Source organism: Xenopus laevis, chromosome 3L, assembly GCF_017654675.1.
Source record: "Xenopus laevis strain J_2021 chromosome 3L, Xenopus_laevis_v10.1, whole genome shotgun sequence".
Taxonomy (NCBI): domain Eukaryota; kingdom Metazoa; phylum Chordata; class Amphibia; order Anura; family Pipidae; genus Xenopus; species Xenopus laevis.
In genome coordinates this window covers 129,795,788-129,818,348 of record NC_054375.1, presented here as the reverse complement: position 1 = coordinate 129,818,348, position 22,561 = coordinate 129,795,788, and the positions used below count along the sequence as shown (strand labels likewise).

The 22,561-nt window shown below is 40.4% G+C and overlaps 1 protein-coding gene across 2 annotated transcripts in view; it reads left to right on the top strand.

Annotated features, from left to right (window-relative positions):
• anxa4.L (annexin A4 L homeolog) overlaps positions 1 to 22,561 on the top strand; it is a 36,343-nt gene that overhangs the window by 12,507 nt on the left and 1,275 nt on the right. For both annotated transcript variants that reach the window (NM_001090012.1, XM_041585014.1), the window contains 8 exon segments: positions 4,132 to 4,226; positions 5,886 to 5,999; positions 8,408 to 8,498; positions 9,896 to 9,975; positions 11,753 to 11,809; positions 16,202 to 16,295; positions 17,993 to 18,088; positions 20,705 to 20,763. In NM_001090012.1, the coding sequence (NP_001083481.1) occupies positions 4,132 to 4,226; positions 5,886 to 5,999; positions 8,408 to 8,498; positions 9,896 to 9,975; positions 11,753 to 11,809; positions 16,202 to 16,295; positions 17,993 to 18,088; positions 20,705 to 20,763 (686 nt within the window).

Below are 22,561 nucleotides of genomic sequence, written 5' to 3'. Positions count from 1 at the left end.
TTTTGGATTCAAAAAAATATTATTATTATTAATAATTATATATTACGCAGTCTATAATGAAGTTTGTTGTGCTTGTTACTAAAATCCAAATTTTTCTCATTATTTTAATTTAAAAAAAAAGTCTGAAGAAACTCCCATCCACCTTATTTAATTAATTAAAAAAACAAACAAAAAACTCCATAAAATCCAGGAGTAAAGAAAAAAAAAAAAAAAATTGAACCCTGGTGCTGGGCCTTGTCCTGCAAACAGTAAACTACTTCTACTTTTTCCCTTCAGAGTGTAAAGTCCCTGCCACTAGGGGATTAGCTAGGTTTAGGGAAGGTTTCAATTTCTTCCTCCAAGCCCAGCCAATCCTCTGTGGCAAGACCGGGACTTACAACTTGGGGGAAAAAGTCAGTAAAGCTTTTTTTTATTTGTCAGGTTTGGGAAACATTTGCCTTCCAGAGCCTTAATGAAAAGCCACTCATGCTCCCTGCCTAATTTAATCCCACACTCTCTGCTCCCAACTTTATTAATCCCACCCTGTGTCTCTATAAAAGTCACAATTTTGATAAACGGGTCTCCCCATGTCTCCTTTAAGACACATTTTGGGATTGTCTCAGCCCCAGAGCTGTTCATGCAACAGTAAAGCTGTTTGAGCTGTTGAGGTAACCGTAAAGCAGCACAGTGTCATGTGACCTTTTTATGATGATGTCATAGGAAAGTGGAAAGGATATATATGAGTAGCAGTATATATAGGTAGGGCAGCACGGCGGCTCAGTGGGTAGCACTGTGTCTTGCAGCTGGGAGTCCTGGGTTCAATTCTAACCTGGGCCCTTTCTGTAAGGAGTTTGTATGTTCTCCCCGTGTCTGTGTGGGTTTCCTCCGAGTACTTCGGTTTCCTCCCACAATCCAAAAACATATGGGAGGTGGGCAGAGGCGCTAGGTAGGGGGTCTGCCCAGTACTCACATGATGTGATAGGTGCTGGGGTACTCCTGAGTGTGGCTGAGGGCAGCCAGGCTTAGGCGTGTGGAGAGACCACTGGGAAGGATAGGGACATAGGGAATAGGGTCTCCCCGGCGCCCACAGGTGAATGTGATAGGTGCTGGGGCACTCCTGAGTGTGGCTATGAGCAGCCAGGCTTAGGCGTGTGTAGGCCATGGATCGGTTAGATTAGCTAGAGGGAGGTTAGTTCCTGGGGAGGGGGGTCCCCTTTTCCACCCTTGAGCCACATTCAAATGTAAAATAACCTGCATTGAGGCCACTGGGGAACAAGATAAAATGGAAATTGCCATGTTATTTTGCATGGACAGTGTTCTCCCTCTGGAGTTTTTTCCTAGCGGGTGGGATGAAAAAGTAACCGGGTGGGGGGGGGATATAAAACAAGCAGCAAAACAAGCAACAAAACCAGTGCAATTAGCATCAGAATTTAATAATCAGCCCTGTAGTATCATCTTATATTACAGACAAACCTAATTTTCTGCTTGATAATTTGCGACGACCCCTAAGCTTAGCTTCTCAACAGCTGCTCAGAGCCCACTGAGCATGTGAGAGTCACAGACCCTTTCCAAGATGTTGACCCCCTGTGACAAGTTTGAAGTCCTGGATCATTGCTGCTATTGAGAAAAATAGGTGGTTTGTGGACGACAAAACTCACAAAAAATGATGTTTCATGTGTGTCACATGGTATTCTGACATCATTGGTGGTGCATATGGTGTTAACAGTATGGCTGTTATCTGGAAACCCGTTATCCAGAAAGCTCCGAAGTACAGGAAGGCTGTCTCCCATAGACTCCATTTTATCCAAATAATCAATTTTTTTAAACATGATTTCCTTTTTCTCTGTAATAATAAAACAGTAGCTCGTACTTGATCCCAACTAAGATCTAATTCATTCTCATTTTAAGCAAAACCACACTATTGAGTTTATTCTATTTCTAAATGATTTTCGAGTAGTTTAAGGTATGAAGATCCAGGATGAGTTGTTTAGATGGTTTAACAAACATAAATGCAAGGTAACCATTTTCTTCAGCAAATCTTGTTGAATCTGATTTTAGAGTAGTTTTAAGGTATGAAGATCCAAATTAAGGAAAGATCTGTAATCCAGAAAACCTCAGGTACAAAACATTCTGAATATCAGATCCCATACCTGTAATATTGAAACAGGTGCTTGTACTTGATCCCAACTAAGGTATAATTCAGTTTTATTAGAGGCAAAACAATCCTATTGGTTTTAAGCCATGCTTTAATGTATTTTAAGTATACAGGGTGTGCAGGTCCATATTATGGAAAGACCCCTTATCCGAAAAAAAAAAGTCTGCAGCCATTTGTATATTATATGTCCAGAGGGTACCCGCACTCTAACTCCCAATATCCGTTTGTGGGTGCTGGATCAATGGAAATTGTATAATTCTTACACTCCACATTCGTACACTTACATTCTTACTCCCACACAGATTCTTGTGTTGAAAAAACGAGTCCCTCTATAAGAAATATATGTATATATTGTGTATAAGTTGCAGGTAAAACTTAGTCCCTTTGAAAATGTATAATGAAGCAATAGAATTTTTAATGTATCAGATGAAAATTAAGCGTAGGACTGGCCAGATATGGGATGACTTTGACGTAGTTGGCCAGCTTAAAAACATTGCAATATATGGACAAACAATCCCTGTTTTGTTTAAAGGGTAAGGCATTTTTCAGTAGCAGTATGCACAAAATGTCTCTGTCTTAAATATATTGATAATGGGTTGAGTGCAGAGGACTCTTGTAATTGACTATATGTATTTTGTGGTCACAGCCTCATTGCACCCCCGCCTAATGGTTTTAAAAATTAGTGGTGAGCACAACATTCCCTTGTTTGTGTGTATCTATCTATCTATCTATCTATCTATCTATCTATCTATCTATCTATCTATCTATAGCAAAGCAACAAAAGAGTCCGCACACAAGGGTCTTATATGAAAGAAAAAAGGTGTCGTTTATTCAACGTTTCGGCTCAGCTACATTAGCCGTCTTTTGTAGCTGAGCCGAAACGTTGAATAAACGACACCTTTTGTTGCTTTGCTATTATTGATGTTAAAGATCCAGCACCTAGGCATCCATTTTGTGCTCTGGGTGCACCGACCTAGCGTTTGTGTGTGTGTGTGTATATGTATATGTGATTCGGTCGAACCCCCGAATCCTTCGGGAAAGATTTGCATATGCAAATTAGGGGTTGGAAGGGGAAACCATTTTTTACTTCCTTGTTTTGTGATACAGTCATGTGATTTCCCTCCCCGCCCCTAATTACCATATGCAAATTAGGATTCGGATTTGGTTCAGCCGGGCAGAAGGATTCGGCCGAATCCTGCTGAAAAGGGCCGAATCCTGGCCGATAATATATATAAATGTTCAGAAAGTACCTGCACTCAATCCCTTCCGATTCGTGGTGGGTGCTGGGTCAAGTTTATAACATACAATTTTCTTCAGAATGGACCCGCACTCCAAATAGTTCAATCAAAAAGTGAATTTTATTGAATCACGTGATGATTCAGTAAAATTCACTTTGATTGCACCAAATCCTGGATTTGGTTCACATGTGTGTCCTTCTAAGGCTAGTACCACATGTGATGTTTATTGGCTTCAACCCACTTACTTATGTCTCTATGAGAGGGCAGTGTTTCAGCCTGGGTAAATATACACAGAATGGGATTCAGCACAAATGCATGCTTTCAATCCAAAATCTGCTCTGTGTGTATGCACCCAGGCCAACACCTGCTAATATGTGTGTGCCCAAGGCATGATTTGCTTGTAAAGTGGATAAAGATGGCCACATTGGCTCAGAGTTATGACTCTTACATTATTTCCTCTGCACCGTATTTCTTTTCACCATCAGGCTATTTAATATTTTAGCTTACCAATAGTTCTCTTTCAAGTGTATTAACAATTCCAGTCATAGATTTGTGTTTTTGCCATGACAATATTTGTAGACATTTAGCTTGTGATGCTTTTAGCTACTTGCCCCACCCTGAGAAATGTTCTGTGGACGCCCATGTTTACACCTGTTAAAAGTGTTTTTTGTTTTTTTTAATACTATAACCTGAGCCATGTGAGAAGGATCCATTAGTGTTGACATTCGGTGACAAGGATTCCCTTTGCCTCTTTTCTAGGCACCGATGAAGATGCTGTCATTGACGTCATTGCAAACAGGACTCTTTCTCAGCGCCAGGAAATCAAGACTGCTTATAAAACCACTGTTGGAAAAGTAAGTCAAGCCAAAGATTACAATGACACAATGTGGTGGCCAGTGTTTGTGTTCAAGTAGAATTGTGGGTGCTGAGTGACCCTGGGAAGCTACCAGCTGTGGATAGTGGCATGTTCTATAGCCCTAAGAATTTGCCAGTGTTAAGGTTTAGGGCTGCCCAGATGTGGCCCTTCAAGGTACTTTTATATCGCGCTGCCTGCCTATGGGCTCCTAAAGGTGGCCATACACGGGCAGATAAAGCTGCCGATATCGGTCGTTTGAGCCAATTTTACAGCTTATCTGCCAGTGTATGGGGGCTTCCGACGGGTCTTCCCAATCGATATCTGGCCACGATATCGATCGGGAAGGTTTGATTTTTAACAGACAGACCCGTCGGAGCCCCTTGGAGTATCGTAATTCGTTCGGCCGAACGTTCGAATTACCCCCGATATAGCCATGCCGTTAGTGGCATATCAGGGAAAGATCCGCTCATTTGGCGATTGTCGCCAAACGAGAGGATCTTTGAGTCTATGGCCAGCTTTAGACTGTTGTGTATGACATCATCCATTCGATACAGTTCAGCCCATGAACATGTTGCATGTCGGCCAATTGGTTGTATCATATTCCCTACTGCCATGCATCAATGCTGATCATGTTGGCTAATTGGCCTTCTACATGGAAATAGTTGGACAGCACTAGGGTTCGGTTGAATGAAATCCTGAAAAAAGTGCTGGAATGCAGCTGAATAATGGATTTGGTGCATCACTAACTTAAAACTGTGGCATAAAATAGTGGCAAAAAAATGCTTGTTTCACTCGAAAAGGTGAAAATAAGAGCATTTAATGTTACTTTCCCATAAACTCTAGTGTTAGTAAGTTGTACTGGGGATTGTGGGAAGCAAAAAAAATATCTACGTCCCAACTTATAGAGGGATATGAAATAAAAGGTGCAAACTGTGCTATAGGTCTTACCACCAACCAGCAGAGTATACTAATCTCCTATTTAAAAGCAAGCAACTTAATGGTTGCTATGGGTTACTGCACGTGGGCAAATGTTTTGTCATTTATTATATTTCCTAAATTCTTGTTGTATTGACCAAAAAAAGCCAAAACGCTGATGTTTTACAGCATTTTATAATGGAACAGCTTTTGTCTTGAGCCCCTTGGCTTTGGTAACCAAACTGTTTCGTTAATGGTTTAGTCACATTATTGCTAACAGACGTTAATAAAATCATGTTTTTCTTTGATCACAGACACTGGAGGGTTAACATTGCTTTCTGGGAGGACAGAACAGTAAAAGAACAGAGGGGATGACAGTCCTCCCAGGGGGCCAGCCTGACTCTCCCCAGCAGGCTACACCCCCCTCTTGGGAGTCTGTCGCCCCCAGTTCATTTAGTGTCCTTATCGGAGGAGGATACATCTCCCTTATGGGAGTACTATTTTTATCTTTACTTTTTTATTTATAGAATTACATCTACATCTTTGGACCTACAGTATTGCAATGTTCGTAATCTGCTCTGTAGAAAAAGCTATCCCTCTCATACATCTACACTTGTTCCATTTTTTGCTTCAGTTGAAGTGTTTAGACCTTGCAATCTAGCCCCATGCTAATTACTTATTCACAGAATGTTGGTGCTTCTTTCAATGCAGGTTCTTAAATTTGTGCTATTCTCATTTTTAGGATCTTGATGATGATTTAAAATCCGAACTGACAGGGAACTTTGAAAAAGTCATCCTGGGACTTATAACCTCATCCACTCTCTATGATGTGGAGGAACTGAAAAAAGCCATGAAGGTGGGTGTTCTGAGAGATGTATTTAGAGGCCATCTTTTAGATTTTATGGGAAACAAAGTCCCCGCCCTTGTGTTATTGCCCAACATCAAACCAAACAAGTTTCCGGAGGATACACCTGCTCTCATTTATTCCTCAAATCCCGAACAACATCAATACTGGCTTTTGTCCCCTACTAAGGTCATTCATTCAAAAAATACCCTGGCGATCATCAGTAATGGGAGCAAAGTGCTTGCTGCATTAAATCCCCAGACTTTGCAGTCCCACCCACACTTGTAATTGTGCCCACCAATTGTTGGTTCAAAATTCCATGCCTGACAATTTGGCTTACCAGTTAGTAAATGCCACACAACTTTGTGAATGTTCCACCCAAGACTTAATGGTCCTTAAGTTGGGCAGGTCTGAAATGTTGTAGTTGCACAAAAAATGTTTGGTTGTGGTTTGCAAGGAGAGCCCTGTAAATTACTTCTGGTCTGTGTCAGTTGTAAGGGACAGGGCTCCTGTACACCTGAGTGCTAAATGCTGCACCCTATTTATATTAACTGACGCCCTGGATTTTGGTGTAAGACTATGTCCCTGCAATCTCCTAATTTATAATGGGTTTTTTTCACATGCACATTTGCACCCTCTTAGTACAGTACTGGTAATGAGCCCCATTATATACTGTATTATGATCAGGCCCAGATTTCCCCCTCGAGTGCCCCAAGGGTGCAGTGTCCTCACGCCCGCTCACCCTCGCAAGTACAAATCCAGGCCTGATTATGATTATCCATATGTGCATTTATTTACATTGGCCATTTTAAATAGGTTTTTAGAAATGTATTATATAGGTATATCTGTTATCCAAAAGCCCGCCATCTAGAAAGGTCTGAATTACGTGAAGTTCCTCTCCCATTTCAAGCAAATAATTCTAGTTTTTAAAAACGATTTCCCTAATACAGTCCCTTGATGGGAACTGAGCTGCATGAAATCTATATTGGTGACAAAATAATTCTATTGGGTTTATTTAATATTCTAATGATTTATACAAGACCTAAGGTATGGTGATCCAAATTATGGAAAGACCTGTTCTGCAGAAAACCCTAGGCCCAGAGCATTCTGGATAATAGGTATAACATCTGTAATTGCTAATGCTTTATACAGAAGCTCACTGATACTTCTCAGTGCTTTCGCGTCCTGTGACAGAGGCTTTGTTATAGAAGAGAAGAGAGGGGGAGAGAGGGCAAGCAAAGATACCAAGGAAGCTTTTGTTAGACACTGCAATAAAGTCTCTTGACAAAGCATGTCACACACCACAGAGCACTTTCATTTTCCCCCATTGATGCTTTTTACTTTCTGTAGGAGTCAGGTTCACCAACAATACAAGTCTTCTACAGCTTCTTGCCAAAGCTAAACATAAGACCGCCAATTGTATGAAAAGTAGGCTTCATTCTCTCTCTCTATGTGCTTTTTGCCATTCTGTGTGTGCATACTTGCTTTATCTCTTCACATTTTAAAAGGATAAGAGAGAGTATAAATCAAGGATTATGTTTTACAGATTTAAAAAGACTGAAGGCATCTGATCATGATGTGAATCCTGTGCATTTCATCTTAAAATCTGAATTGGTGTAACATTACTCTCCTGTTTGGAATTTCAGTTGTGATCTGGTTGCTAAGGCTTGTTTCCCTAGTAGCCAAGCAGTGGTTTTCAAGTCCACATGCATCTGCACTAGTGTCCGCAATAAGAAAAAGCCACTGCAATAGAACTGTAGACTGCAGTGAATTTCTAATTTAGTCAGTGACCTGGACAGCTAGGTAGCATTTCAATTAGATCGGGAGAGAGAAATATAGGAAGGCTTATACTTAAAACCACAAAGAAAAAAGACCAGTTAAAAAAATAACATAAATCAACTTCCCCTTTAAAGGACGTTATGCTGTGTGTTTCACAGTAAAACAATGCTCTGAAGGCCTGAACTGGGATTAATTATTAATAATCATCCAACAGAGGTCCCTGTCCATCTTTTGTTCCCTGGAGCATGCTCTGTTCGCTCCAGCTGAAGACTTGCTGTATTGCAGTCAAATGTTCCAGTGCTGACTTCCATGATTGCAGCTACAAATTTTAAGATTGATTTTTAAGATATAGGAGCAATTTACAACTCTGGAAATCATGTAGCGCCAATCCCGATAAATTTAGGATTTACTGAGAGGAAAAATATTTTTTCATTTTACGTTACATGTCCTTTTAATAAGGAAAGCCATAATCACTTTGGCAAAATCACTGCCCTAAGTGTCCATGTAATACAGTATAGCAGTACAAAGACCTCTGTGCAGTGTCATTGTTGTTAGTCTTTCATCCTTCTCATCAGTTATCTGTATAGCACCAACAATTATGTTATGCCCTCTGTGATAACCATTTTGTGTATGGTTTTTAGGGTGCAGGGACAGACGAGGGCTGTTTGATTGAGATTTTGGCATCTCGCAGCGCAGAGGAGATCAAGAACATAAATATCACCTACAAAATAAGTAAGTATTATAAACAAGAAGAGGCAGTTGAAGACATACCTGCTTGGTTCCACCACCCTGTCTGTTTTATAACTGCATATATGCTTTATAACTGCATATATGCTTTCTTGTGCTGGAGACTACATGCATCTTATAGGCTCTTCTGCCATGTAAATCAACTACTGGCTATACAGGACAGGGCATTACACAAAGTATAAGTTACAGCACCTCAGGGAAGCACGCTGGAGAACAGAACCAGCCTGCAGATGAAAGAAATGCTGTCTGTCCTGTTTCCAGTCCCCTTTCATTTTTGAGAAAAAAAAAGATTGGGGAACGATCAATCGGCCAACTGCACGGTTATAGAAAGGCTGAAAATTTATGAGCATGGTACCGGAGTACATGTCCTATTTTATATTTCAATTTATAATTACAAGTTGGGATTAGCATTTTCATGAGTTGCCTTGCTGGTGACCTACAAGATATGGGAGACTTTCATACAAATGCACTTTTACGTATTGGGTTTCAAAAGAGGAGAGGGGGTTTTTTTTTTTTTTTTTGGCTCTGAATGTGCTTTAAGAGATGACAGCTTTTATCTCCAAGACACGAGAGGAATAGGGGAAAGGGAGGCAGCAAAATAACATCAGAAGGATTTCCTTTGAGATAAAGGTTTCTTATATACAATAAAGCTAGTATATATATATAATGCAAACTCGCCTTGGCAGTCAAGAACTAATTAAATGCCAGCATTTAAAATAACCAAGGTAGTTTTACATGGTCCATTCCAACCAAATGACCTGATGGCCAAAATTCTGCATATATGACCAGTGTAGTATCATAACTGGCTAAAAGCTTGCGGACCTGGTTTTTTACTTAATGGCTGAATGACCAGATCACAGGGGAACTTTAGTGGCTAGTAACCATATCACTGCATGTGTCGGCATTACTGGCTGATGCAGAAATGCAAAGACTTCACTTTAACAGAGGAGTTTGACTGATAATCCCATTGGCCGAGGGTTTGGTTATTTTTCACTAATATCTACTGATTTTCCTTAAGGATAGTCAATCAGATATGCTTCACTGAGGCCTATGTTGCCAACTGTACTTTCTTTCTTTTTTAAGGCCACACCACATCAGCAATAGGCCTGACCCAAACAAGGGAACCATTTAAACTTTTAGCATTGGGAGGCGCTGTTTATTTTATGAGCGAAACTATCTTAATTTGACAGACTGAAATGCAGTGCTGCTCCCACGCATATGAATATGCAGATATGCAAATATAACTTCCTGGGAACAATAACCTATGCCAATTATTAATTGATGTACTGCTGATTTATTAGACAAATGTTTGTCTCCCCATTTATAAAAACCGTTGTATTGTCAAGCTGCAGGTTAATGTCGATCCTTTTTCTGCTTTGCAGAATATGGTAAATCTCTGGAGGACGATATTTGCTCAGACACATCTTTCATGTTCCAGAGAGTTCTGGTATCTTTGGCTGCTGTAAGTACCACAACCACGGTCAGGATGTAATCTTTGTTCTTTAAAGGGTAAAATATGCAATTTGGGTGCTAAGTGAACCTGCAGGTTTGTTTAGAGGTTCCACCTGTACTGGCCCACAGCATTGTGAATACTAGTTCACAATCTAGTACACCTACAGCTTCCTGCTTGCACATAATTTCTTAATTCTGCAAGTCTGGAAAACCTTGTTGATCCCTAAGCCTAATCTCGCTGAAATGCACAGGCTGAGAATAAGCCCTGCTCTATCTCCTTCCTTCCTTCCTTGTCTGCACATGGGTCCATTTACGTCATCCAGGTGCAGACACATGCAACAGATTTCAGTGCTGAAATGCAAACTCTTGTCTTTCATCAATGAAATCCACCATGTGTACCTACACCCAGGCCAATGCAATGGATCCGGGTATAGGCAAGGCAGAAAAGGCGTAGCAACTAGGGGCTCATTCCCCATCTGTCATTAGCCTTGATCTTCAATTTAACCTATCAACTGGCTCTTGGTGATTGGAGTTTGGAGGTCAGGTTTGGCCAAACTGCAGTCTTCCAGTTGTTACTAAATGACAGATTTGATTGCGTGGAAATGCTCAGTTTGGCAACAGAAAAAGGGGCTAGAGTTTGTCCATCCCGTTCTTAAAGGGGCCGGTCACCCACACCTGAAAATCTGTATAATAAAAGTCCTTTTAAAATTAATCATGAAACCCAAATTCTTTTTTTCATTAAAACAACCATAATGGTTAGGAACTCATTTAAAACTCTCAGCTGTCAAAGGGTAATGTAAGGAGAGCACTGACATCTAGGAATCGCAGAATGGAAAGTGAAAGTAATTGCCTGCCCTGCCTCTATGCCTTAAGCTGGCCATAGATGCTAAGATCCGATCGTTTGAATCCTCGATCGGATCTTTGTGTCTATGGCCAGCTTTAGGCATAGAGGCGGGCAGGCAATTACTTTCACTTTCCATTCTGAGATTCCTAGATGTCAGTGCTCTCCTTACATTACCCCTCTGTCTCCAACATTTAATTTTATAGCCAGTGCATGTGCATCAGGTTCCCCATTTTGGTACATCAACAAGATTTTGACATGATCTAAAGCTTTGCCTTAATAACCGTATCCATAAAATGTCTGCTGCATGTTTCACATGATTGTGAATTCCAAGACTAAAAATAAACGAGATTTAAATAATTTATATAGTGTAAGTGAAGTTTATTTTGCTTGACTAACCTCATAAAGCAGGATTTGGAATTATTTTTTTAGGGTGACAGGTCCCCTTTAAGTTACACTGGTGAAAAACAAGTTGGGGAAAAAGTGTTGGATAAACTGGGCAGATACATAGATTGCAGGTTGTAGCTTACATGAAACTTTACAAATGGCTGGTTTGAGAAACTTCAACAGAATTGGTGTACATTGCCTAACACATTGCATAAGCCTCTAAAGATTCTGGGGCAGATTTATCAAGGGTCGAGTTGAAAATTCTAATTTAGAATTTGAGTTTTTTTGTTTTTTTTTTTAATGGCCAAAACGATCAAATTCGACTAGGGAGAAAAACTCTAATCAAATTCGATTCGAGTTTCAGGGTCGATCCTATTCACCCGAGTTTAGAAAATTAGAATTTTATTTTTTTAATAAATTTCGATTGTTCGAATTTCGAGTTTATGGAAGTTTTAAAAAAAACTCCCATAAATTCGACCCTTGATAAATCTGCCACTCTGTGTCTGCAATTTCTTAGCATCCCATTCTTTTATTTATCTTTTTCTTTGTTCATTTGCAGGGTGGGAGAGACCAGAGCAGCACCGTGAATGAAGACCTTGCAAAACAAGATGCCAATGTAAGTCAGTCTATCCTGCTCTCTTCTTATTGGTACATAATTTAATGTATTGCACCATAGATTATGTAGCAGTCAAATACTTTTTCCTTTATTTTATTCTGATATTTTGAAAACTTTTTTTTTTTTTCCCCAACCCATCTTCGAGAAAATTTGGTAAAAAAGCTGTACAAGTTATAAGAGCAAGATTCCTGAATAATAATGATTGGTTGTTTCTCAATAAACATATGTGTGAGACCCGAGTACTGCCCTTTGTGATAGGTATATCTGCATTACCTACTGATTCTATTCTATGAGGCAGATTTACTAAAGGGCGAAGTGCCAGAGTTATAGCTAACGGGCACAGGCGTATCTTCGCTAGCGAAAGAGACAGATGCTAGCGGTCATTCGCACACTATCGCCAGGCGAGTATTCGCTCTGGCCAATGGACTTTACTCCGCAAATTCACTAAGATGCGGATTTTACTGAACGTTACCTCTTTCGCCAGACTTGCAATTGCCAGCTCAGACCAGGCGAAGTGTATTAAAGTAGCTAGATCTTCCTCAATCCTCTGTAACTCTGTAAAAAGAAGTTTCTAAGTCCCAAAATACGCTGGCGTCTTTTTTTCTTTTTTTCAGCCTGCAAAAGTCCTTAAAATTTTTTTGGTGTAACCGGCTTCCCCCATACATTTTCTAACATATGGAACATAAACTATACATTAGGCTAATGTGTAGGGCATTATAACAACTCTATTTTCTTTATTAAGGTTCCCTGGATTTGTGTAATGTATTTGCTGCAACATATACGTCAATTCAACTTTATAATTTTCACCGTATGCAAATTAGCCTGAGCGAACACCTCTAATGAAGTAATAATTGAACGCTAGCGCACCTTGATTGCCGAAGTAATGATAGCAAAAATAAACCATCATTCGGTGCCCTGGACGCAACTTTGCATTTTAGGAAATTGGCGTTTTCTGAGCGAATTTTTGCCTGGCCACGCAAAACATTACAGCTGCCCTGAGAGTTGCACCATGGGCAACTTTTCCCAGTGGGTCAAAACAAACTCTGTTGCACTTTCATGTGGTAGAAAATTGAATGCAAGTGGTATCAAACTGTTTCAAAATTGGAATTGTCACTTCAGGTAGTCTGCATTAAAATTACATAAGTGTTGGTGCAAGTCTACTGCAACCTATTGATTCATCCCACTGTGGGAACCCTGGAATTACTGTCACATTCAGGTTGGCTGCAGGGTTCTACAGTGTCAGCAGGTGCATTTGCACACAAAAAACTTCAATAACATTTGTTTAGTTTAGTTCAACCTGACTTGCTACTGCATTCATAATTGACCCCTATTGTGTTGGTCTTGCACCATCCATCCTGTTAAAGCAGGGGTGCCCAAACTTTTTGCAACGAGGGCCAGATTTCGTGAGGTGAAAATGTGTGAGGGCCGACAATTCAGCCCGACATTCTTTGAACCATTAACTTTAAATTACAGGAGTCGAGTAATCGTAGCATTAATATTTGGGCATATTCATGAAATGATCTGCTACTTGGTCTATACTGCTGCCTGTGTGCTGAAGGCAATACATGTACTGGCACATAGTGATGCCATACTTCTTTAGTTTACTGTACTGGCACGTCAGTACGTCTTTTGACACCTTCAGCCCTAAAGAAGTATGCGAAGACAGCGCGTCTCTATGTGCCAGTACGTGTCTATTACTAACACCATCAGCACACAGGCAGCAGTATAGACTGGTGGCAGATCATTTCACTAATATGCCCAAATATTACTGCTATGGGATTCCAGATCGCACTCTGCTGGGGGGCCTCATTATTATTATTAATTTATGATGGCGGCTGAGGGCCGGTGTAAATTTGAAAACGGGCCGCAATTGGCCCCGGACCACATTTTGGACATGACTCTGTTAAAGCATATCCAGGCAATACATTGTAGAGTAAGCATACTATATGGGCATAACACATATACTTAAGAATTGAGCAGAATACAGTCACTTTATGAGGCTGTCTCCAAACTCCTTTTTTTCTCCAGGTCTGCTTGGGGGACACGGGGACAGTGGGGTATAGCTGGCACCACTAGGAGGCAGGACACAAAGTAAAAGAAACAACTAGACCCTCCTCTGCCTGCTATACCCCTCCTCTGCAGGCAGAGACACTCGGTTCCGTCGTGTCCTCAGGAGGTTAGGACATCCTAAGAGCTCCTGTCACAGGAGTTATAATCTTAGTCTTTTTATTTATTTATGGTTTATTTTCCTATTATTCTCAAATTTTACCTGCATCGAGTTGAGGACATTAGTAAATCAGACTCCTTGTTCATCCTTCCTTAAGGTCCCCTCCAGGGCACTCCAGCCACTAAGACTTATCTCCCGCTGGATAAAACAGACCATCCAAAGACCCTACTCAGCACAAGGCCAAACTCCTCCAGATACAATCAGGGCACATTCCAGCAGAGGAATGAGTACGCCCTGGGCTTTTTGGAACCAAGCCTCAGCGGAACTTGCCAAATTTTACCAGTTTGACACCTTTGCGGCATCTGTCACCCGCTACGGCAGGAAAGTACTTCAGGCTGCAGTGGCTAGTTCCACATAGGCCTCTAATTCCCGCCCTTACTTTCGGGGACTGCTTTGGTACATCCGCTGTGTCCCCCAAGCAGACCTGGAGAAAAGGTTTTTTTTGTACTCACCGTTAAATCTCTTTCTCTCCAGTCTTTGGGGGACACAGTGCTTCCCTCCCTGGATAGAGGCCTTCTCTTGGCTTCAGACATGGTTGGCTTTCAACCATCTGTTTTCTTGTAATTAGTTTTATCTTTTTTTTGGTTATTAGTAACCTCATGCTCATCCTTTGGTACAAACTGAGTGTCTCTGCCTGCAACAGGAGGGGTATAGTAGGCGGAGGAGGGTCTAGTTGTTTCTTTTACTTTGTGTCCTGCCTCCTAGTGGTGCCAGCTATACCCCACTGTCCCTTTGTCCCCCAAGTGACTGAAGAGAAAGAGATTTAACGGTGAGTACACAATCTCCTTTTCAGAAACAGATTCAAACTCTGGTTTCTACGGAAGGCCAATTATTTTGATGAGTGAAAATATTCTCTAACCTTTTCCACATAACCACTTGCTTAGATTCTCTGAAACTACTAAAGTGAAAGTATTCCTCCCATTATACCTTCTGTTGGGCTCGCTTCTGGATACAAGTCATTTCTCTGAATGAACTTGCTCTTTTCACTAATGCCTTACTGTTCGGCTGCTCACTTGCATAATTCATAGGTAGTGTCGGAAATGTTGGGAATGATCAGAGAAAGCAGATTTCTCCTGGGCATCGAATACCTGCCAAATATTTTTTTGGGGATTTTAAAGGAAAACTATACCCCCAAATCAACACTTAAGCAACAGTTTACATCATATTAAGTGGCATATTAAAGAATCTTACCAAACTGGTCTATATATTTTAAGTAAATCTTGGCCTTTTGCATCTCTTGCCTTGAGCCTCCATTTTGTGACCGCTTATTTTTTTAAAAGGCATCATTTATTTTTGGCTTTCTGTCATATTTAATCCCCCTTTGTAGATGGGAAGCCAACGTTCTGAGCAAGGGTTGTATGGAGCCATGGCTTTTTATTGACCTTAATATATACTGTTGTGGTATGTATGTATATTAGCTGTCTAGAGACCAGATTTGATGTCAGATATCATCCATGATTACTCCTTAGGCCATATATGAGAAATAATATAAGTGACAGCAGTTGTATTTTTTTTGCAAGATAGATTGTTCTTGGTCCTATCTATGGAGAACAAATGTATGCATGCAAGGGTGCTGCTGAGGGGGAATTATCACAGCTCACATAGTAAGGCACATTATTCCCTTGTCCTATTACTGTTTAGTAAATAGAAAATAAACATTGCAGCATAAATATGGTGTGTAGTTTCCCTTACAGAATAATAATCCTGAATAAATAAAACTTTGGCATCAAACCTGTTTGCCCACTTTTTGTGTGTAGTCAAATTTTATACAAAAAGGAATAGTGCACAAGGCCAGTATAAGTACTACCAAAATAAATACAATTTCAAGGGTTGCAAAAAAAAAAGTGATATAAGCAGGAGGGCATACTCACAATTCACTCCAGTCCGAGGGTGCATGCACATAGTAACACAACCATAAGTGCGAGTTCCTCCAAAAAGTAAGACCGTAAATAACAAAAAACATAACAAAATATTTATTGGGACATATTAGGAAAAGGCCTAACGCGTTTCATGCCTGTTGGGGGCACTTACTCATAAGCTAACTCATAAATAAATATTTTGTATTTTTTTTTATTTACTGTCTTACTTTTCGGAGGAACTCACACTTATGGTTGTGTTGTAGTCAATTTTATGTCTGATGTGTATTTGTAACACTTTCTTCTCAGGACCTATATGAAGCCGGTGAGAAGAAGTGGGGGACCGATGAGGTGAAATTCCTGACTATCCTTTGCAGCAGAAACCGGAACCACTTACTGAAGGGTGAGCACATCTCCTGTATTAGTCCTATGTACTGCAGGGTATATATCTATTGTAAACACCGCTTACCCAATTTTAAACAGCAAGTCAAACAGGCAAGCCTTTCACAAAATGTCAGAACTTCCAAAAAAAATTAAATAAATATATATGTTTTATATAAAAAAAACAAGGGAAAGTTGTGCTCACCACTATTTTTTAAAACCATTAGGCGGGGGTGCAATGAGGGTGTGACCACAAAATACATATAGTCAACTACAAGAGGTCCTCTGCACTCAACCCATTATCAATATATTTAAGACAGAGACATTTTGTGCATACTGCTACTGAAAAATGCCTTACCCTTTAAACAACACAGGGATTGTTTGTCCATATATTGCAATATATTTAAGCTGGCCAACTACGTCAAAGTCATCCCATATCTGGCCAGTCCTACGCTCAATTTTATCTGATTCATTAAGAATTCAATTGCTTAATTATACATTTTACAAAGGGACTAAGTTTTACCTGCAACTTACTGGCTGCTTTCAAAGTAAAACTCCCAAACTTATATATATATATTCGTTTGGGAACCCCTCTCAGCCTGCATAATAATTTACTCCACAAAAAAAGATGGTATGTCTTTCATTTCCCTCCAAGTACTGGAGTGCTTTCTGAACAAAGATTTTTAGTGAAGCAGTATTCAGTTGTATTAAATTAAATCAAATGTGAAAAACTGGCTGTGCAAAAATGTGGTACCCTTGTAGTTTTGCTAATTTGAATGTGTGTAACTGCTCAATACTGACTACTGGCAACACCAAATTGGTTAGATTAGCTTGTTAAGCCTTGACCTACATAGGCAGGTGTGTCCAATCGGGAGAAAGGGTATTTAAGGTGGCCAATTGCAAGTTGTGCTTCTGAAGAGTGACGGCGTGGGATCGTCAAAGCATGTCCCACAGTGCCCACACTTCACTCACTGTTGTTTGTGAATATATGTACTTTTATTTCACACGAATTGACATCTTATTCGACGTTTCAGTCCTTGAGATGGAAATTCGTGTGAAATAAAAGAACATATATTCACAAACAGTGAGTGCTGATCCTCCGTGTGTCCGTAGGGCTGCTGTACACACTGAAAAGAGTTAATGCCCTGGTGCTAACAGTAGTATCGTATAAAAATTTACAAAAATGCGGTTGCACTCTAGGGACTTATGCAGTAAAAAGCTTTATTGAATCGACGTTTTGACCCTCAATGGGGTCTTTATCAAGATCTTGATAAAGACCCCATTGAGGGTCGAAACGTCGATTCAAAATATCTTTTTACTGCATAGGTCCCTAGAGTACAACAGCATTTTTGTAAATTTTTATCTGATACTACGGTTAGCACCAGGACATTGTGTGTGTGTATGTTAGAGGTATAGGAGAGACTCTAAAGTTAGAGTGGGAAAGCTAGGATAAGTGACATAACAATGTGCCACCTTACAGAAATGGGTGAAATATCTCTTTGTGTCCAATAATGAACAATTTGTACAGAGAGATGTAACACAGTAAGAAATTAAATGTATTTAAATGCATAGTATAAATGGGACAGTCGTCAGATAATGATTTCTGTGTGTTTCAAAACTGCTGGGAAGAAAAAAGGTTGTGTGCGCTAGGGGCAGCCATTATAATAATGCTTGCTGAGACGTGGTCTGAACTGAAGCTCTATGTTCTTTTATTCTCAGTTTTTGAAGAGTACAAAAAGATTGCAAAGAAAGATCTTGAGGCCAGTATAAAATCTGAAATGTCGGGACACTTAGAAGATTCTCTTTTGGCAATCGGTAAGCATTTTATAAAATACACATTACTGGAGGTTGATATTAAAGGGTCACCACTTTTTTTTTTTTTTTTTTTTTTTTTTTTATTGCTTTCGACTTGTCTAATGGGTATATATAAAAGGCAGAGTGTATATTAGTTTTGATCTTTACACAAAACCTGAGGGTTATTAACGGTGGGTTGAAAAAAAAAACTAGCCACATATGCAAGTAAAATAGAATACGCGCACACTATCTGCTTGTTTCCTAAAAATTGGTCAGAAGAGCTGATTTGATAGTTTGGACCCTGGGCCAAGACTGTTTCCTAATATGGGTCAAGGCTAAAAGAGGACTATGTCCCCTCACATGCGGCCGGTTGGAAAGTGTTTGACGCTGACAACCCGGCATCCATAATAGAGGCACTTTATCTTACTTCTGTGGAAAGCCTACACAATGCTTTATATAGAACTCGAAGGGATCTTGGCCCTTTGTTGCCTGTAATGGATGCCACTAAGAGAGCCTGGGATGCAATTGTGCAAATCACTAAAGCAGATACCAGTCTTTCTCTAGATTCACCTTTATGGGGTAATAGTAATTATCCACATTCTCAGAGGTGGGAACATGGACTAAATTTGGTCTAAAGCGGCGGTCACAAGTATACGCTGATGGATTCGCACGCTGCCTGACTTTCGCCAGATCCTCTCTCTGCCTGATCTGTCCGAATTCCGTTATAACTAGATTAGCCACCTCTGCTCTGCGCAATTCCCAACCCCTCCTCAGCACCTGCAATACACAGGGATGGAAACTTTGATTTCTCAACCCGCCAAGATCAAGCTCCTATCCAATACATATAGGCACTTAATTTCCAATAGATATGATCCTCGACCCAGGGTGAAGTATAAGTGGGAGAGTAGTGGGGTTCATGTCGACCCAGATGATTGGGAAGAAATTATAGATAACCTATATATCCCATTAGTAAGTGTAAGAGACAAGCTCATACAGTTTAAGATAGTACATCAAACGTACCTCACCCCTCAGAAACTATTTACTATGGGAAAAGTAGCCTCACCCAGCTGTCTGAGATGTGGTGCTCCTGTAGCTACTTTCATACATCTAATGTGGGATTGCCCAGTGATATTCAGATTTTGGAAGGCAATTTTGAACTTCATGGCTACCGAACTGGAACTTCCCCAGATACTTAACCCTGCTACTTGTTTTCTGGGTCTCCTTGACTCCGTGATACCTAGAGTAAACACTAGATGCCTGATGAGGTTGCTCCTCTTTTACGCAAAGAAGGTCGTTGCCCTGCACTGGATGGGCCCATCGCCACCATCTCTGAGTAGATGGATTGGACTGGTTAATTCGCAACTGGAACTGTACAAGCTCACGTACTTAGCACGTGGATGCCCAAAGAAGTTTGAGAATATTTGGAACCCTTGGCTCGAGTCGCCAGCCACCTCGAACAACTATTGATAGATACTTTTTCAGCCGTATCCCCTTCTCCCCACTTTCCACTTCTTTTCTTTCCTTTCTAACTTGCTTTTCTTCCTTCTAATTTTCTGTTGTTAAAATTTAATAAAAATTAACCTTTAAAAAAAAAAAAAAAGAGGACTATGTCCATGGGCCAACCTGCCCAATAGATATCAAGTCAATTTGCAGCCAGATATCTGTTGTGACTGAGTGGGCAGCTAATATCTTAAAATCTATGGTCAGCTTTAGGGTATGCGACTGGCCAGACTTAAAGGGACACTGTCATGGGGAAAAAATGTTTTTTTTTTAAACATGTCGGTTAATAGTGCTGCTCCTGCAGAATTGAAACAAATCCATTTCTCAAAAGTGCAAATAGATTTTTTTATATTTAAATTTGATATGGGGCTAGACCTATTGTCAGTTTCCCAGCTGCCCCCAGTCATGTCAGTTGTGCTCTGATAAACTTCAGTAACTCTTTACTGCTGTACTGCAAGTTTGGAGTGATATCACCCCCCCCCCAGCAGCCTAACAACAGAACAATGGGAAGGTAACCAGATAGCAGCTCCCTAACACAAGATGATAGCTGCTTGGTAGATCTCAGAACAGCACTCCATAGTAAAATCCAGGTCCCACTGCAACACATTCAGTTACACTGAGTAGGAGAACAACAACTTGCCAGAAAGCAGTTCCATCCTAAAGTGCTGGCTCTTTCTGAAAGCACATGACCAGGCAAAATGAGCTGAGATGGCTGCCTACACACCAATATTGCAACTAAAACAAAAATAGTCTAGGGATGCACCGAATCCACTAATTTGGATTCGGCTGAACCCCCGAATCCTTTTAGAAAGAATCCGAAGCCTAATGTGCATATGCAAATTAGGGGTAGAAATGGGAAAACATTTTTTACTTCCTTGTTTTCTGGCAAAAAGTCATGTGATTTCCCTCCCCGTCCCTAATTTGCATATGTAAATTAGGATTCGGTTCGGCCGGATCTTAATCCTGCTGAAAAAGGCCGAATCCTGGATTCGGTGCATTCCTAAAAAATACACTGGCTAGTTCAGGAATTCAATTTTATATTGTAGAGTGAATTATTTGCAGTGTAATTTAGAAATAAAGCCTACATCATGAAAATCATGACTAATCCATTTAAATTGTTGTCTCTTTGTTCTGCAGTGAAATGCATAAAGAGCAGGCCAGCCTACTTTGCAGAACGATTGTATAAATCTATGAAGGTGAGTGTTTGTTTTTTGTTATGCATACACTTCACTGAAAGTGTACTTTTTTTTTTGTGCCTTATAACCGTATCTTATGTACTGTAAAGTAGTGATGGGTAAAGCAATGGCATCTTGGGCATTTTCCACTTGTGTACAGTCGAACCTCGATTTTACATCCCCTGATTTTGTTTTCCCTCATTTTACATTGTTGATTTGTGGTCCCACCTATACATTATGCATAATACATTTCCCTGATTTTACACCATTTTTTTTTGTGGTCCCCTGAAAAACGTAAAATGGGGGTTCTACTGTATTTCAGCCTAAAAGACCGTGCCAACATTCAGACAGACAGCTGTAGGCAAACTATTTTCATAAGGAATTAGCAGTACACTTCTGCAGCAGATAGAGGGCCTCTAGGTTCAAGATTAGAGTGGGATGATGAGCAGGTCGCTTAATTTCCCTGTATGTTCGCCACCACCATAGACTGTAAGGTTGATGGGGCTAGGGCTTGTTGTTCCCATATAATGTGGTGTTGCATATGATTCATTGCGCACACAAAAAAATAGTGTTAATACTTTATACTATTTTGGCATAGTGAACCCCAGCTTTGTAATAATGCAGTTATAAGGGAAAACAGCCCCTTACTTACTAACTAGTCCCCTGTATATCCAGTTATGATCTGATCCGTTTGTCGCCTATGAGATCCTTGTACTGTAATTGACCTCAGTGACATTACAGTACATACCCAGTCTGATAACTAGCAAGTGGGTGCTGTTTCCTTAGTGATGTCGGGAGGAGGACAGAAGAGACCTAAGGCATAGCCACTGACATTCTGGCTGTCTTATTATGATCTTGCTGTTCCCTAATGAATCGTTAGCAGCTAATTATCTCATGACCTTTACAGGAAAGCAGACCATTATAGAGAGTGTTTAAAAACATGATCAGCCATCACAAGCAAAACACTAAGATTGTCACGTGGAAGGACCATTCTGAACTCACAGAAAAAAATAGATCATTTTCTACACTCGCTCAAAGAGGCCCCCAAACATAAAAACATTACATAAAACATTATTATTATTATTAAATGCCCCTAAAATGGTAATTGCCCCTCACTGCAGAGTCAGCGCAGCAGAGCTTACAGGTGCCATCTTCTGGTAGTTCGGTAAACTTTGGGTCCCTTCTGCAATTACTGTTGCTTTCTGTGCATGCTCAGTTGTTCGGGACCGCAATATTGCTACGCCTGCGCATGTGCCGATACCGCGCTTACTTGCTGAAGATGCTCCACTGCACTGACTCTGCAATGAGGGATCATTACCAGCTTAGGGGCATTTACTTGTATGAACACCTGTGTGTGGGGGAGCAGGCAGGGGGGACTATGGAAGGTTGGGGTTTTTATTAGCAAAGGGGTTTAGTTCTCCTTTAAATCGTCTGTATGGTACATATGATAAGCGCTTGTGATAATAGGAGCATCCATCTCTTGGTGATACAGTATGACCTTTGATGGGACCTGTGTGCCTCTTACAGTATATGCAGAATCCTGCTGCCATGCAGAAAAAAGGCAGAGCATATAATTGAAGACTTAATAACCAACTTGATAAGAAACCGTATCCATGGTGACTCTGGATTCCTAAACCATTATGCGATGTACACAAATGTCACCAATAAAATAAGTGATTTATTTTCTCACTGAAAGCTGGCTAGGAAGCATATACTGTATCTTTCTAGCTGAAAAGGGCTTGGCATATACATTTCCCTCTCATTATCCCCCCCCCCCCAAACATTCAAATGTGCTGTAGGTATGATATTTATTTATTTT